The following is a 17452-nucleotide window of genomic DNA, read 5'->3' as shown; positions in this document are numbered from 1 at the left end:
TCACTATTCCTTGCACGCCTTTCACCCTCCTGCATGTTCAGGCCCTGATCACTCAAAATCTTTTTCACTCCATCTTTCCACCTCTAATTTGGTCTCCCAGTTCTCCTTGTTCCCTCCACTTCTGACACATATATCCTCTTTTGTCAATCTTTCCTCACTCATTCTCTCCATGTGACCAAACCATTTCAAAGCACTCTCTTCTGCTATCTCAACCACTCACTTTTTATTACCACACATCTCTCTTACCCTTCCATTGTTCTCACCTTTTTCCATTCTGTACTCAGTCTCTCCTGGTACTTTCTCACACAAGTCTCCTTCCCAAGCTCACTTACTCTCACCACCCTCTTCACCCCAACATTCACTCTTCTTTTCTGAAAACCCATACAAATCTTCACCTTAGCCTCCACAAGATAATGATCAGACATCCCTCCAGTTGCACCTCTCAGCACATTAACATCCAAAAGTCTCTCTTTCGCGTGCCTGTCAATTAACACGTAATCCAATAACGCTCTCTGGCCATCTCTCCTACTTACATAAGTAAGGGAAGTGGGGGAGGAATGGGATGTATTTAGGGAATCAGTGATGGATTGCGCAAAAGATGCTTGTGGCATGAGAAGAGTGGGAGGTGGGTTGATTAGAAAGGGTAGTGAGTGGTGGGATGAAGAAGTAAGAGTATTAGTGAAAGAGAAGAGAGAGGCATTTGGACGATTTTTGCAGGGAAAAAATGAAATTGAGTGGGAGACGTATAAAAGAAAGAGACAGGAGGTCAAGAGAAAGGTGCAAGAGGTGAAAAAAAGGGCAAATGAGAGTTGTGGTGAGAGAGTATCATCAAATTTTAGGGAGAATAAAAAGATGTTCTGGAAGGAGGTAAATAAAGTGCGTAAGACAAGGGAGAAAATGGGAACTTCAGTGAAGGGCGCAAATGGGGAGGTGATAACAAGTAGTGGTGATGTGAGAAGGAGATGGAGTGAGTATTTTGAAGGTTTGTTGAATGTGTTTGATGATAGAGTGGCAGATATAGGGTGTTTTGGTCGAGGTGGTGTGCAAAGTGCGAGGGTTAGGGAAAATGAGTTGGTAAACAGAGAAGAGGTAGTAAAAGCTTTGCGGAAGATGAAAGCCGGCAAGGCAGCAGGTTTGGATGGTATTGCAGTGGAATTTATTAAAAAAGGGGGTGACTGTATTGTTGACTGGTTGGTAAGGTTATTTAATGTGTGTATGACTCATGGTGAGGTGCCTGAGGATTGGCGGAATGCTTGCATAGTGCCATTGTACAAAGGCAAAGGGGATAAGAGTGAGTGCTCAATTTAAATTACAGAGGCATAAGTTTGTTGAGTATTCCTGGCAAATTATATGGGAGGGTATTGATTGAGAGGGTGAAGGCATGTACAGAGCATCAGATTGGGGAAGAGCAGTGTGGTTTCAGAAGTGGTAGAGGATGTGTGGATCAGGTGTTTGCTTTGAAGAATGTATGTGAGAAATACTTAGAAAAGCAAATGGATTTGTATGTAGCATTTATGGATCTGGAGAAGGCATATGATAGAGTTGATAGAGATGCTCTGTGGAAGGTATTAAGAATATATGGTGTGGGAGGCAAGTTGTTAGAAGCAGTGAAAAGTTTTTATCGAGGATGTAAGGCATGTGTACGTGTAGGAAGAGAGGAAAGTGATTGGTTCTCAGTGAATGTAGGTTTGCGGCAGGGGTGTATGATGTCTCCATGGTTGTTTAATTTGTTTATGGATGGGGTTGTTAGGGAGGTGAATGCAAGAGTTTTGGAAAGAGGGGCAAGTATGAAGTCTGTTGGGGATGAGAGAGCTTGGGAAGTGAGTCAGTTGTTGTTCGCTGATGATACAGCGCTGGTGGCTGATTCATGTGAGAAACTGCAGAAGCTGGTGACTGAGTTTGGTAAAGTGTGTGAAAGAAGAAAGTTAAGAGTAAATGTGAATAAGAGTAAGGTTATTAGGTACAGTAGGGTTGAGGGTCAGTTCAATTGGGAGGTGAGTTTGAATGGAGAAAAACTGGAGGAAGTGAGGTGTTTTAGATATCTGGGAGTGGATCTGGCAGCGGATGGAACCATGGAAGCGGAAGTGGATCATAGGGTGGGGGAGGGGGCGAAAATTCTGGGAGCCTTGAAGAATGTGTGGAACTCGAGAACATTATCTCGGAAAGCAAAAATGGGTATGTTTGAAGGAATAGTGGTTCCAACAATGTTGTATGGTTGCGACGCGTGGACTATGGATAGAGTTGTGCGCCGGAGGATGGATGTGCTGGAAATGAGATGTTTGAGGACAATGTGTGGTGTGAGGTGGTTTGATCGAGTAAGTAACGTAAGGGTAAGAGAGATGTGTGGAAATATAAAGAGCGTGGTTGAGAGAGCAGAAGAGGGTGTTTTGAAATGGTTTGGTCACATGGAGAGAATGAGTGAGGAAAGATTGACCAAGAGGATATATGTGTCGGAGGTGGAGGGAACGAGGAGAAGAGGGAGACCAAATTGGAGGTGGAAAGATGGAGTGAAAAAGATTTTGTGTGATCGGGGCCTGGACATGTAGGAGGGTGAAAGGAGGGCAAAGAATAGAGTGAATTGGAGCAATGTGGTATACCGGGGTTGACGTGCTGTCAGTGGATTGAATCAAGGCATGTGTATGGGGGTGGGTTGGGCCATTTCTTTTGTCTGTTTCCTTGCGCTACCTCGCAAATGCTGGAGACAGCGACAAAGCAAAAAAAGAAGAAAAAAAAGATCTCTCTTACCCTATTATTACTTACTCAATCAAACCACCTTGCACCACATATTGTCCTCAAACATCTCATTTCCAGCACATCCACCCTCCTGGACACAACTCTATCCATAGCCCATGCCTCGCAACCATACAACATTGTTGGAACCACTATTCCTTCAAACATACCCATTTTTGCTTTCCGAGATAAAGTTCTTGCCTTTCACACATTCTTCAAGACTCCCAGAATTTTCGCCCCCACCCTATGATTCACTTCCGCTTCCATGGTTCCATCCGCTGCCCAATCCACTCCCAGATATCTAAAACACTTTACTTCCTCCAGTTTTTCTCCATTCAAACTTACCTCCCAATTGACTTGAACCTCAACCCTACTATACCTAATAACCTTGCTCTTATTCACATTTACTCTTGACTTTCTTCTTTCACACACTTTACCAAACTCAGTCACCAGCTTCTGTAATTTCTCACATGATTAAGCCACCAGCGCTGTATCATCAGCAAACAACAACTGACTCACTTCTCAAGCTCTCTCATCCACAACAGACTGCATTTTTGCCCCTCTTTCCAAAACTCTTGCATTCACCTCCCTAACAACCCCATCCATAAACAAATTGAACAACCATGGAGACATCATACACCCCTGTCGCAAACCTACATTCACTGAGAACCAATCACTTTCCTCTCTTCCTACACATACACATGCCTTACATCCTCGATAAAAACTTTTCACTGCTTCTAACAACTTGCCTCCCACACCATATATTCTTAATACCTTCCACAGAGCATCTCTATCAACTCTATCATATGCCTTCTCCAGATCCATAAATGCTACATACAAATCCATTTGCTTTTCTAAGTATTTCTCACATACATTCTTCAAAGCAAACACCTGATCCACACATCCTCTACCACTTCTGAAACCACACTGCTATTCCCCAGTCTGATGCTCTGTACATGCCTTCACCCTCACAATCAATATCCTCCCATATAATTTACCAGGAATACTCAACAAACTTATACCTCTGTAATTTGAGCACTCTCTCTTATCCCCTTTGCCTTTGTACAATGGCACTATGCAAGCATTCCGCCAATCCTCAGGCACCTCACCATGAATCATTTTTTTTTTTTTTTTTTTTTTTTTTATACTTTGTCGCTGTCTCCCGCGTTTGCGAGGTACCTACATTAAATAACCTTACCAACCAGTCAACAATAGTCACCCCCTTTTTTGATAAATTCCACTGCAATACCATCCAAACCTGCTCCCTTGCTGGCTTTCATCTTCCGCAAAGCTTTTACTACCTCTTCTCTGTTTACCAAATCATTTTCCCTAACCCTCTCACTTTGTACACCAACTCGACCAAAACACCGTATATCTGCCACTCTATCATCAAACACATTCAACAAACCTTCAAAATAATCACTCCATCTCCTTCTCACATCACCACTACTTGTTATCACCTCCCCATTAGCCCCCTTCACTGAAGTTCCCATTTGCTCCCTTGTCTTACGCACTTTTTTACCTCCTTCCAAAACATCTTTTTATTCTCCCTAAAATTTAATGACACTCTCACCTCAAGTCTCATTTGCCCTCTTTTTCACCTCTTGCACCTTTCTCTTGACCTCCTGCCTCTTTCTTTTATAAATCTCCCAGTCATTTGCATTATTTCCCTGCAAAAATCATCCAAATGCCTCTCTCATCTCTTTCACTAATAATCTTACCTTTTCATCCCACCACTCACTAACCTTTCTAATCTGCCCACCTCCCACGCTTCTCATGCCACAAGCATCTTTTGCACAAGCCATCACTGCTTCCCTAAATACATCCCATTCCTCCCCCGCTCCCCTTACCTCCTTTGTTCTCACCTTTTTCCATTCTGCACTCAGTCTTTCCTGGTACTTCCTCACACAAGTCTCCCTCCCAAGCTTACTTACTCTCACCACTCTCTTCACCCCAACTTTCTTCTTTTCTGAAAACCCTTAAAAATCTTCACCTTTGCCTCCACAAGATAATGGTCAGACATCCCTCCAGTTGCACCTCTCAGCACATTAACATCCAAAAGTCTCTCTTTCGCGTGCCTATCAATTAACATGTAATCCAATAACGATCTCTAACTCAGATTTATTTATTTTATTTATTTTGCTGTCTCCAGCGTTTGCGAGGTAGCGTAAGGAAACAGACGAAAGAATGGCCCAACCCACCCACATACACATGTATATACTTACACGTCCACACACGCAAATATACATACCTATGCATCTCAACATATACATATATATATACTCACTCAGACATGTACATATATACACATGTACATAATTCATACTGTCTGCCTTTATTCATTCCCATCACCACCTCGCCACACATAAAATAACAACCCCCTCCCCCCTCATGTGTGCGAGGTAGCGCTAGGAAAAGACAACAAAGGCTCCATTCATTCACACCCAGACTCTAGCTGCCATGTAATAATGCACTGAAACCACAGCTCCCTTTCCACATCCAGGCCCCACAGAACTTTCCATGGTTTACCCGAGATGCTTCACGTGCCCTGGTTCAATCCATTGACAGTACATCGACCCCGGTATACCACATCGTTCCAATTCACTCTATTCCTTGCACTCCTTTCACCCTCCTGCATGTTCAGGCCCCTATCACTCAAAATCTTTTTCACTCCATCTTTCCTCCTCCAATTTGGTCTCCCTCTTCTAGTTCCCTCCACCTCTGACACATATATCCTCTTTGTCAATCTTTCCTCACTCATTCTCTCCATGTGACCAAACCATTTAAAAACACCCTCTTCTGCTCTCTCAACTACACTCCTTTTATTACCACACATCTCTCTTACCCTTACATTACTTGCTCGATCAAACTGCCTCACCCCACATATTGTCCTCAAACATCTCATTTCCAGCACATCCACCCTCCTGCACACAACTCTATTCATAGCCCATGCCTCGCAACCATACAACATTGTTGGAACCACTATTCCTTCAAACATACCCATTTTTGCTTTCCGAGATAATGCTCTCGACTTTCACACATTCTTCAAGGCTCCCAGAATTTTCGCCCCCTCCCCCACCCTATGATTCACTTCCGCTTCCATGGTTCCATCTGCTGCCAAATCCACTCCCAGATATCTCAAACACTTCACTTCCTCCAGTTTTTCTCCATTCAAACTTACGTCCCAATTGACTTGACCCTCAACCCTACTATACCTAATAACCTTGCTCTTATTCACATTTACTCTCACCTTTCTTCTTTCACACACTTTACCAAACTCAGTCATCAGCTTCTGCAGTTTCTCACATGAATCAGCCACCAGCGCTGTATCATCAGCGAACAACAACTGACTCACTTCCCAAGCTCTCTCATCCCCAACAGACTCCATACTTGCCCCTCTTTCCAAAACTCTTGCATTCACCTCCCTAACAACCCCATCCATAAACAAATTTACAACCATGGAGACATCACACACCCCTACCGTAAACCCACATTTACTTTCTCCCCTATCCCTGGGATAGGGGAGAAAGAATACTTCCCACGCATTCCTCATGTGTCGTAGAAGGCGACTAACGGGTACGGGAGCCAGGGGCCAGAAACCCTCCCCTCCTTGTATTTTGACTTTCTAAAAGGGGAAACAGAAGAAGGAGTTACGCGGGGAGTGCTCATCCTCATCGATGGCTCAGATTGGGGTGTCTAAATGTGTGTGGATGTAAGCAAGATGAGAAAAAAGGAGAGATAGGTAGTATGTTTGAGGAAAGGAACCTGGATGTTTTGGCTCTGAGTGAAATGAAGCTCAAGGGTAAAGGGGAAGAGTGGTTTGGGAATGTCTTGGGAGTAAAGTCAGGGGCTAGTGAGAGGACAAGAGCAAGAGAAGGAGTAGCACTACTCCTGAAACAGGAATTGTGGATGTATGTGATAGAGTGTAAGAAAGTAAATTCTAGATTGATATGGGTAAAACTGAAAGTTGATGGAGAGAGATGTGTGATTATTGGTGCATATGCACCTGGGCATGAGAAGAAAGATCATGAGAGGCAAGTGTTTTGGGAGCAGCTGAATGAGTGTGTTAGTGGTTTTGATGCACAAGACCGTGTTGTAGTGATGGGTGATTTGAATGCAAAGGTGAGTAATGTGGCAGTTGAGGGAATAATTGGTATACATGGGGTGTTCAGTGTTGTAAATGGAAATGGTGAAGAGCTTGTAGATTTATGTGCTGAAAAAGGACTGGTGATTGGGAATACCTGGTTTAAAAAGCGAGATATACATAAGTATACGTATGTAAGTAGGAGAGATGGCCAGAGAGCGTTATTGGATTACGTGTTAATTGATAGGCGCGCGAGAGAGACTTTTGGATGTTAATGTGCTGAGAGGTGCAACTGGAGGGATGTCTCATCGTTATCTTGTGGAGGCAAAGGTAAAGATTTGTATGGGTTTTCAGAAAAGAAGAGGGAATGTTGGGGTGAAGAGAGTGGTAAGCGTAAGTGAGCTTGGGAAGGAGACTTGTGTGAGGAAGTATCAGGAGAGACTTGAGTACAGAATGGAAAAAGGTGAGAACAAAGGAGGTAAGGGGAGTGGGGGAGGAATGGGATGTATTTAAGGAAGCAGTGATGGCTTGCGCAAAAGATGCTTGTGGCATGAGAAGCGTGGGAGGTGGGTTGATTAGAAAGGGTAGTGAGTGGTGGGATGAAGAAGTAAGAATATTAGTGAAAGAGAAGAGAGAGGCATTTGGACAATTTTTGCAGGGAAAAAATGCAAATGAGTGGGTGATGTATAAAAGAAAGAGGCAGGAGGTCAAGAGAAAGGTGCAAGAGGAGAAAAAGAGGGCAAATGAGAGTTGGGGTGAGTGAGTATCATTAAATTTTAGGGAGAATAAAAAGGTGTTTTGGAAGGAGGTAAATAAAGTGCGTAAGACAAGGGAGCAAATGGGAGCTTCAGTGAAGGGGCTAATGGGGAGGTGATAACAAGTAGTGGTGATGTGAGAAGGAGATGGAGTGAGAATTTTGAAGGTTTGTTGAATGTGTTTGATGATAGAGTGGCAGATATAGGATGTTTTTGTCGAGGTGATCTACGAAGTGAGAGGGTTAGGGAAAATGATTTGGTAAACAGAGATGAGGTAGTAAAAGCTTTGCGGAAGATGAAAGCTGGCAAGGCAGCAGGTTTGGATGGTATTGCAGTGGAATTTATTAAAAAAGGGGTGACTGTATTGTTGACTGGTTGGTAAGGTTATTTAATGTATGTATGATTCATGGTGAGGTGCCTGAGGATTGGCGAAATGCTTGCATAGTGCCATTGTACAAAGGCAAAGGGGATAAGAGAGAGTGCTCAAATTACAGAGGTATAAGTTTGTTGAGTATTCCTGGTAAATTATATGAGAGGGTATTGATTGTGAGGGTGAAGGCATGTACAGAGCATCAGATTGGGAAAGAGCAGTGTGGTTTCAGAAGTGGTAGAGGGTGTGTGGATCAGGTGTTTGCTTTGAAGAATGTATGTGAGAAATACTTAGAAAAGCAAATGGATTTGTATGTAGCATTTATGGATCTGGAGAAGGCATATGATAGAGTTGATAGAGATGCTCTGTGGAAGGTATTAAGAATATATGGTGTGGGAGGCAAGTTGTTAGAAGCAGTGAAAAGTTTTTATCGAGGATGTAAGGCATGTGTACGTGTAGGAAGAGAGGAAAGTGATTGGTTCTCAGTGAATGTAGGTTTGTGGCAGGGGTGTGTGATGTCTCCATGGTTGTTTAATTTGTTTATAGATGGGGTTGTTAGGGAGGTCAATGCAAGAGTTTTGGAAAGAGTGGCAAGTATGAAGTCTGTTGTGGATGAGAGAGCTTGGTAAGTGAGTCAGTTGCTGTTCGCTGATGATACAGCACTGGTGGCTGATTCATGTGAGGAACTGCAGAAGCTGGTGACTGAGTTTGGTAAAGTGTGTGAAAGAAGAAAGTTAAGAGTAAATGTGAATAAGAGTAAGGTTATTAGGTACAGTAGGGTTGAGGGACAAGTCAATTGGGAGGTAAGTTTGAATGGAGAAAAACTGGAGGAAGTAAAGTGTTTTAGATATCTGTGAGTGGATCTGGCAGCGGATGGAACCATGGAAGCGGAAGTGAATCATAGGGTGGGGGAGGGAGCAAAAATCCTGGGAGCCTTGAAGAATGTGTGGAAGTCGAGAACATTATCTCGGAAAGCAAAAATGGGTATGTTTGAAGGAATAGTGGTTCCAACAATGTTGTATGGTTGCGAGGCATGGGCTATGGATAGAGTTGTGCGCAGGAGGGTGGATGTGGTGGAAATGAGATGTTTGAGGACAATATGTGGTGTGAGGTGGTTTGATGGAGTAAGTAATGTAATTGTAAGAGAGATGTGTGGAAATAAAAAGAGTATGGTTGAGAGAGCAGAAGAGGGTGTTTTGAAATGGTTTGGGCACATGGAGAGAATGAGTGAGGAAAGATTGACCAAGAGGATATATGTGTTGGGGGTGGAGGGAACAAGGGGAAGTGGGAGACCAAATTGGAGGTGGAAAGATGGAGTGAAAAAGATTTTGAGTGATCGGGGCCTGAACATGCAGGAGGGTGAAAGGCGGGCAAGGAATAGAGTGAATTGGATCGAATCTTGTATACCGGGGTCGACATGCTGTCAATGGATTGAATCAGGGCATGTGAAGCGTCTGGGGTAAACCATGGAATGTTGTGTGGGGCCTGAATGTGGAAAGGGAGCTGTGGTTTCGGGCATTATTGCATGACAGCTAGAGACTGGTTGTGAACGAATGGGGCCTTTGTTGTCTTTACTTAGCGCTACCTCGCACACATGAGGGGGGAGGGAGATGTTATTCCATGTGTGGCGAGGTGGTGATGGGAATGATTAAAGGCAGACAGTGTGAATTGTGTGCATGTCTATATATGTATATGTCTACGAATAAAGTGTATATGAACGCGCACCTTCATAGAACATACAAAGCTCCATCAGCCAGGATCGAACCGTGGGACCCCTTGTGCAAGAGGCAGGCATGCTAGCCTAGCAGCTTGGTATGTATGATGTATATGTCTGTGTATATGTATGTGTACATTGAGATGTATGGGTATGTATATTTGCGTGTGTGGATGTGTATGTATATACATGTGTATGTGGGTGGGTTGAGCCATTTCTTTCGTCTGTTTCCTTGCGCTACCTCGCAAAAGCGGGAGACAGCGACAAAGCAAAATGAATAAATAGATAACATGTACATATTCATACTTGCTGCATTCATCCATTCCTTTGCTACCCCACCACATAGGAAATAGCTCAGACACACACACACACACACACACACACAAAAAGAAAAAAAAAAAAAAAACACACTCTTTCAGTGTGGTATTGCCAGAAAAAGAGAAATAAGGCCACATTCGTTCACACTCAGTCTTTACCTGTCATGTGTAATGCACCAAAATGAGAACCAGTAGATATATTTCCTAGAAAAGTTTTTTCATCTTCTATAATTCCCCTTTTAATCTGGATTGTTATGCCACTTCAGCTTACTTGCAATATATTTTTCCTGTTGCTGACATTCCTATCATATTTTTCATATATAATAATTTCTTTCTGAGATTGAGAGCAACTGTGCTTAACTGTGGGGTTTCACTGATATCCTGAAGTTGAGATATGCAGACAGTAAAGGATTTAGAGATTTCTCTCTTGGCCACATTAACTTAGTGTTGAAGGCCATCATGACACACTATAAAGTCTTATGTATTAAAGTTGTGAGTTAGTAAACTGATGTAATTACAAGTAGAATTTTGATATTTTCAGTCCTTCAATATTGTAGACATCAAGCCAACCAACATGGAAGAGCTCACTGAAGTGATTACTGCAGCTGAGTTCCACCCACATGACTGCAATGTGTTTGTATACTCCAGCAGTAAGGGAACCATTCGGCTCTGTGACATGCGGCAAGCTGCCCTCTGTGATAGTCATTCAAAGTGTAAGTCTTGTTTTTCCATGTGCCTTTTCTTCTAACATTTACTTTTTTACCATTTCTTTTCCATTTGTATTTGTTCACCATTTCATTCATCAGCAAGGTAGTGCCGAGAACAAATGAAGAAAACGCATCATTCAGTTGCATCCATTCTTTAGCTAGCATGTGCAATGCACCAAAACCATAGCTCCACATTCATAACCACCATATGCTACAGCCCTTTTCATGGTTTCCCTATGCTGCTTCATATTCCCTGGTTCAGTCCATTGACAGCACATCGCCCCCTGTATACCACATCATTATATTTCCCTCTGTTCCATGCATTTCTTTCATCTTCTTCCATGTGCAGGCCCCCAGCACTTAAAATGTTATCCTTCCATCTCCATTTTGTTCTCCCTCTTCTCCTTGTCCCCTACATCTCTGACTCATATATTCTCTTTTTCATATCTGCTTATGAATTCTCTCCAATGTCCAAACCGTTTCAGCTTACTTTCTTCAGCTCTGTCAACCATATTCATCATATTACCTCATCTCTCTCTTAGCCCTGTCCTCATTTGTTTGATCAGCCCTCCTAACATATGGCTTTCAAAAATTTTATTTCCAACATATTTACTCTTCTGTACATTGTCATTTACATATAGCCCATGTCTCACATCCATACAATACCATCAGTACCAATATGCCTTCCACTCATTCCTTAGTGCTCCCAGAACCTTCATCCCCTCACTCACCTCAGCTTCAATGATTCTGTCCACTTTCTCTGTCTAGACCCTGGTATCTAAAACACTTTGCATCCTACAAGTTCTCTCCATCCAGACTTACTCCCTATCTGACTTATCTATCCATCTATATCTCTGATCCCTGTTCCCAACTGGAGCTCCTTCAAGGGGGTGGCCATGGTAATAGTCTTCATAAGATTGAACTCCAATGCTGCTGCTTATCCTTCAGTTTCTCACCCTTAACAGGCCACTGGCAGAGGGCAACTCTAGTGTAGTGCTTGCAGAAGCTCCTACCTAATGTTTCATCTGACTACTTCTGCCTGAAGCTCCTGCCCAATGTTCCCACCTACTATTTCTACCTAATGCTGCTGCCTAGATGTTCCCACCTACTACTGTCTACTGCCCCTATCATTTTGCCAAAAGGCAGGGCTAGTGTATAGTGCTCACCGCAGGAAAATCTAATTGTGGAGCATGAGCTGTGTGAATTAGAAATTGTCATGTGTTACATATGACAAGTAGAGATTTTACATTTGCAGACAGAATGACAGCAGTCCACATGTGGGTGAGGCAGAAAGAAAAGACAGCTCCCAAAGCCAGAGAATCACAACTTGTCAACTACTGAAATGCTGGCTCACTACACGGCCATCACTGACCCTAGCTGACCTATGCCTTTGTACTTCTAAACTTATAAACCAATGCTTTTATTCACATTTATTCTCAATTTTCTAACTTTTTACACTTTCCCAAACTCAGGCACCAACTACAGTATCTCACTCAGTTTTGCCACCTGTGTCATTTCATCAGCAAACAACTGACTTGCCTCCCAGGCCCCATCATCCCCAACAATGTGTATACCTCCCCTCTCCATTACCTCCCTAACCACCCCATCCAAAAACAAATTAGATTGTCATGGTAACATCACACACCCATGCTGCAGACCCACCTTCACCTTGAACCACTTACCTTTCTCTTTGCTTTCTCACACATATGCCCTAGTCCCTTGATAAGAATTCCTTGGCTTCTGTTAGCTTGCATACCACACTAGATGTTCGTGACACCTTCCACAAAGCAACTTTGCCAATCCTCTCTTATACTTTCTGAATCCATGAATATTTTTTATTATACTTGATTGCCAATTCCCGTGTCAGCAAGGTAACACCTGGAAACAGGTGAAGAACGATCCATCCACTTATATACACATACATAAACTCCCATACACACATATACATACATATATATATATCAACATATACACATACACAGGCATATTCATGTATACACATATACATATTAATTCTTGCTTGCCTTGAATCCATTCCCAGCACCACCCTGCTCCACAGGAAACAGCATTGTTACCCCCTGCTTCAGCAAGGTAACTTCAGAAAAACAGACAAAAAAAGGCCACATTCGTTCACACTCAGTCTCTAGCTGTCATATGTGATGCACCGAAACCACAGCTCCCAGTCCACATCCAGGCTCCACAGACCTTTCCATGGTTTACCTCAGACATTTCACATGCCCTGGTTCAGTCTGTTGACAGCACGTTGATCCCGGTATACCACATCGCTCCAATTCACTCTATTCCTTGCACGCTTCTCACCTTTCTGTATGTTCAGGCCTTGATCACATAAAATCTTTTTCACTCCATCTTTCCACCTCCAGTTTGGTCTCCCACTCCTCCTCGTTCCCTCTGCCTCTGACACATATATCCTCTTTGTCAACATTCCCTCTCTCACTCTTTCCATATGTCCAAACCATTTCAGCACGCTCTTCTGCTCTCAACCACTCCTTTATTACCACTTATTTCTCTTACCCTTTCATTACTTACTCGATCAAACCACCTCACGCCACATATTGTCCAAATATTTTTCCGTACAACCTCATCTATAGCCCATGCCTCACAACCATATAATAGTGTTGGGACTACTATTTCTTCAAACATACCCATTTTCGTTCTCTGAGGTAACATCCTCTTTTTCCAGACTTTCTTCATCGCTCCCAAAACCTTTGACCCCTCCCCCATCCTGTGACTCACTTCCGCTTCCATGGTTCCATTGATGCCAAGTCCACTCCCAGATATCTAAAACACTTCACTTCCTCCTACCTTTCTCCATTCAAACTTGCATCCCAGTTGACTTGTCCATCAACCCTACTGAACCTAATAACCTTACTCTTTCTCACATTTACTCTCAACTTTCTCCTTTCACACACTTTTCCAAACTCAGTTACCAACCTCTGCAGTTTCTCCCTCAAATCAGCCACCAGTGCTGTATCATCGGTGAACAACAACTGACTTACTTCGTAGGCCCTCTCATCCCCAACAGACTGCATACTTACCCTTCTCTCCAAAACTCTTGCATTCACCTCCCTAACCACCCCATCCATGAACAAATTAAACAACCATGGGGACATCACACACCCGTGCTGCAGACAGACTTTCACTTGGAATCAGTCATTTTACCCTCTTCCTTCTCGTATACGTCTTACATCCTTGATAAAAACTTTTCATTTCTTCTAGCAGCTTCCTTCCCACACCATATACTTTTAAGACTTTCCACAAAGCATCTATATCAACCCTATCATATGCCTTCTCCAGATCCATAAGTGCTACATACAAATCCATCTGTTTTTCTAAATATTTCTTGCACACATTCTTCAAAGCAAACACCTGATCCACACTTCTGAAACCACACTGCTCTTCCCCAATCTGATGCTCTTTACATGCTTTCACCCTCGCAATCAATAACCTCCCATACAATTTTCTAGGAAAACCCAGCAGACTTATACCTCTGTAGTTTGAACAATCACCTTTAACTCATTTGCATTTGTACAGTGGCACTATACATGCGTTCTGTCAATCCTCAGGCACTTCACCATGATCCATACATACATTGAATATAGTTACCAACCAATCAACAACACGGTTACCTCCTTTCTTAATGATTTCAGCAGCAATACTGTCCAAACTCGCCGCCTTGTAGGATTTCATCTGCACAGCTTTCACCACCTCTTAACTCTTAATCAAACTATTCTCCCTGACCCTGATTGGGGTGTCTAAATGTGTGTGGATGTAACCAAGATGAGGAAAAAGGAGAGATTAGGTAGTATGTTTCAGGAAAGAAACCTGGCTGTTCTGGCTCTGAGTGAAATGAAGCTCAAGGGTTAAGGGGAAGAATGGTTTGGATAAGTCTTGGGAGTAAAGTCAGTGGTTGGTGAGAGGACAAAGACTAAGGAAGGAGTACTACTACTATTGAAGCAGGAGTTGTTGGAGTGGATGATAGAGTGTAAGAAAGTGAATTCTAGGTTGATGTGGGTAAAACTGAAATTTGATGGAGAGAGATGGATGACTATTGGGGCGTATGCACCTGGTCATGAGAAGAAACATCATGAAAGGCAAGTGTTTAAGGAGCAGCTGAGTGAGTGTGTCAGCAGCTTTAATGTATAGGACCGGGTATTAGTGATGGGTGATTTAAATGCGATGGTGAATAATGTGGCAGTTGAGGGTATAATTGGTGTGCAGTGGGTATTCAGTGTTATGAATGGAAATGGTGAAGACCTTGTTGATTTGTGTGCTGAAAAAAGACTGGTGATTGGGAATACCTGGTTTATAAATAGAGAAATATATAAGTTTTAGATATCTGGGAGTGGATCTGGCAGCGGATGGAACCATGGAAGCGGAAGTGGATCATAGGGTGGGGGAGGGGGCGAAAATTCTGGGAGCCTTGAAGAATGTGTGGAAGTCGAGAACATTATCTCGGAAAGCTAAAATGGGTATGTTTGAAGAAATAGAGGTTCCAACAATGTTGTATGGTTGCGAGGCGTGGGCTATGGATAGAGTTGTGCGCAGGAGGATGGATGTGCTGGAAATGAGATGTTTGAGGACAATGTGTGGTGTGAGGTGGTTTGATTGAGTAAGTAACGTAAGGGTAAGAGAAATGTGTGGAAATAAAAAGAGCGTGGTTGAGAGAGCAGAAGAGGGTGTTTTGAAATGGTTTGGGCACATGGAGAGAATGAGTGAGGAAAGATTGACCAAGAGGATATATGTGTCGGAGGTGGAGGGAACGAGGAGAAGAGGGAGACCAAATTGGAGGTGGAAAAATGGAGTGAAAAAGATTTTGTGTGATCGGGGCCTGAACATGCAGGAGGGTGAAAGGAGGGCAAGGAATAGAGTGAATTGGATCGATGTGGTATACCGGGGTTGACGTGCTGTCAGTGGATTGAATCAAGGCATGTGAAGCGTCTGGGGTAAACCATGGAAAGCTGTGTAGGTATGTATATTTGCGTGTGTGGACGTATGTATATACATGTGTATGGGGGTGGGTTGGGCCATTTCTTTTGTCTGTTTCCTTGCGCTACCTCGCAAATGCGGGAGACAGCAAAAAAAAAAAATATATATATATATATATATAAGTATACGTATGTGAGTAGGAGAGATGGTCATAGGGCATTAGTAGATTCGTGTTAATTGAAAGGCACGTAAAAGAGAGATTGGATGGTAATGTGCTGAGAGGGGCTGCTGGAGGGATATCTGATGACTATCTTGTGATGGCAATGATGAAGATTTGTTGAGGTTTTCCAAAGAGAAGAGAGAATGTTGGGGAGAAGATAGTTGTGAGAGTAAGTAAGCTTGTTAAGGACACATGTTTGAGGAAGTGCCGGGAGAGATTGAGTGTAGGCTGGCAAAAGGTGAGAGCAAATGACGTGAGGGGAGTGGGTGAGGGATGGAATGTATTTAGGGAAGCAGTGATGGCTTGTGCAAAAGATGCATATGGCATGAGAAAGGTGGGAGGTGGGCAGATTAGAAAGGGTAGTGAGTGGCGGGATGAAGAGGTAAAGTTGTTAGTGAAAATGAATAGAGAGATGTTTGGACGATACTTACAAGGAAGGAGTGCAAATGACTGGGAGATGTACAAAAGAGTGGCAGGAGGTCAAGAGGAAGGTGCAAGAGTTGAAAAAGAGGGGCAAGTGAGGTTTGGGATGTGAGATTATCATTAAATTTTCTGGAGAATAAAAAGATGTTTTGGAAGGAGATAAATGACATGTGGAAGACAAGAGAACAAATGGGGGCAAGGGGGAAAGTGATAACTGGTAGTGATGAAGTGAGGAGGAGTTGGAGTGAGTATTTTGAAGGTTTGTTGAATGTGTTTGATGATAGAGTGGCAAATGTAGGGTGTTTTGATCGGGATGGTGTGTGAAGTGAGAGGGTTTGGGAGAATGGTTTGATAAAATCCATAAATACCACATGCAAGTCATTCTGTTTCTCTAAATATTCCTCACATACATTCTTCAAGCAAACACCTGATCCACAAATCCTTTACCGCTTCTGAAACCACATTTTGCCTCTCCAGTCTGAAGGTCTGTGTGTGCCACCACCCTCTCAAAGCCCCACTGTTCCTTAGAACTTACCAAGTACACTCAGCAAACTCATGCCCCTGCAATTCAAACATTCACCTTTCTTCCCTTTACTTTTTTTATTTTGTTTTACAAATTATTTTGGAAAGTGGCATTGCTTATGACTGTATTGCGCTAAAATTTGTCTTTGACAAAATTTGCGCTACATTGGAATAGTTTCTTTGCACGTTGTTGTAGAAACCTTTGTATATACATACACATGTATATACATACACGTCCACACATGCAAATATACATACCTATACATCTCAACATATACATATATATGCACACACAGACATATACATATATACACATGCACATAATTCATACTGTCTGCCTTTATTCATTCCCATCGCCACCTCGCCACACATGAAATAACAACCCCCTCCCCCCTCATGTGTGCGAGGTAGCGCTAGGAAAAGACAACAAAGGCCACATTCATTCACACTCAGTCTCTAGCTGTCATGTAATAATGAACCGAAAACCACAGCTCCCTTTCCACATCCAGGCCCCACAGAACTTTCCATGGTTTACCCCAGATGCTTCACATGCCCTGGTTCAATCCATTGACAGCACGTCGACCCCGTTATACCACATCGTTCCAATTCACTCTATTCCATGCATGCCTTTCACCCTCCTGCATGTTCAGGCCCCGATCACTC

The 17452-nt window shown here is 42.9% G+C and overlaps 1 protein-coding gene across 5 annotated transcripts in view; it reads left to right on the top strand.

The window, feature by feature from the left end:
- Positions 1 to 17452, top strand: part of tws (protein phosphatase 2 regulatory subunit tws) — a 284859-nt gene that overhangs the window by 132208 nt on the left and 135199 nt on the right. For all 5 annotated transcript variants that reach the window (XR_011715348.1, XM_071683743.1, XM_071683741.1 and 2 more), the window contains one exon: positions 10512 to 10683. Coding sequence is in view for 4 of the 5 variants with exons in the window: in XM_071683743.1 (XP_071539844.1) it covers positions 10512 to 10683 (172 nt within the window). In the remaining variant the exon portion in view is untranslated. The remainder of the gene's footprint in view (positions 1 to 10511; positions 10684 to 17452) is intronic.

This window comes from Panulirus ornatus, chromosome 37 (genome assembly GCF_036320965.1).
Source record: "Panulirus ornatus isolate Po-2019 chromosome 37, ASM3632096v1, whole genome shotgun sequence".
NCBI classification, from domain to species: Eukaryota; Metazoa; Arthropoda; class Malacostraca; order Decapoda; family Palinuridae; genus Panulirus; species Panulirus ornatus.
Note: the sequence above shows the minus strand (reverse complement) of the source record. Positions and strands in the feature narration are given on the sequence as shown.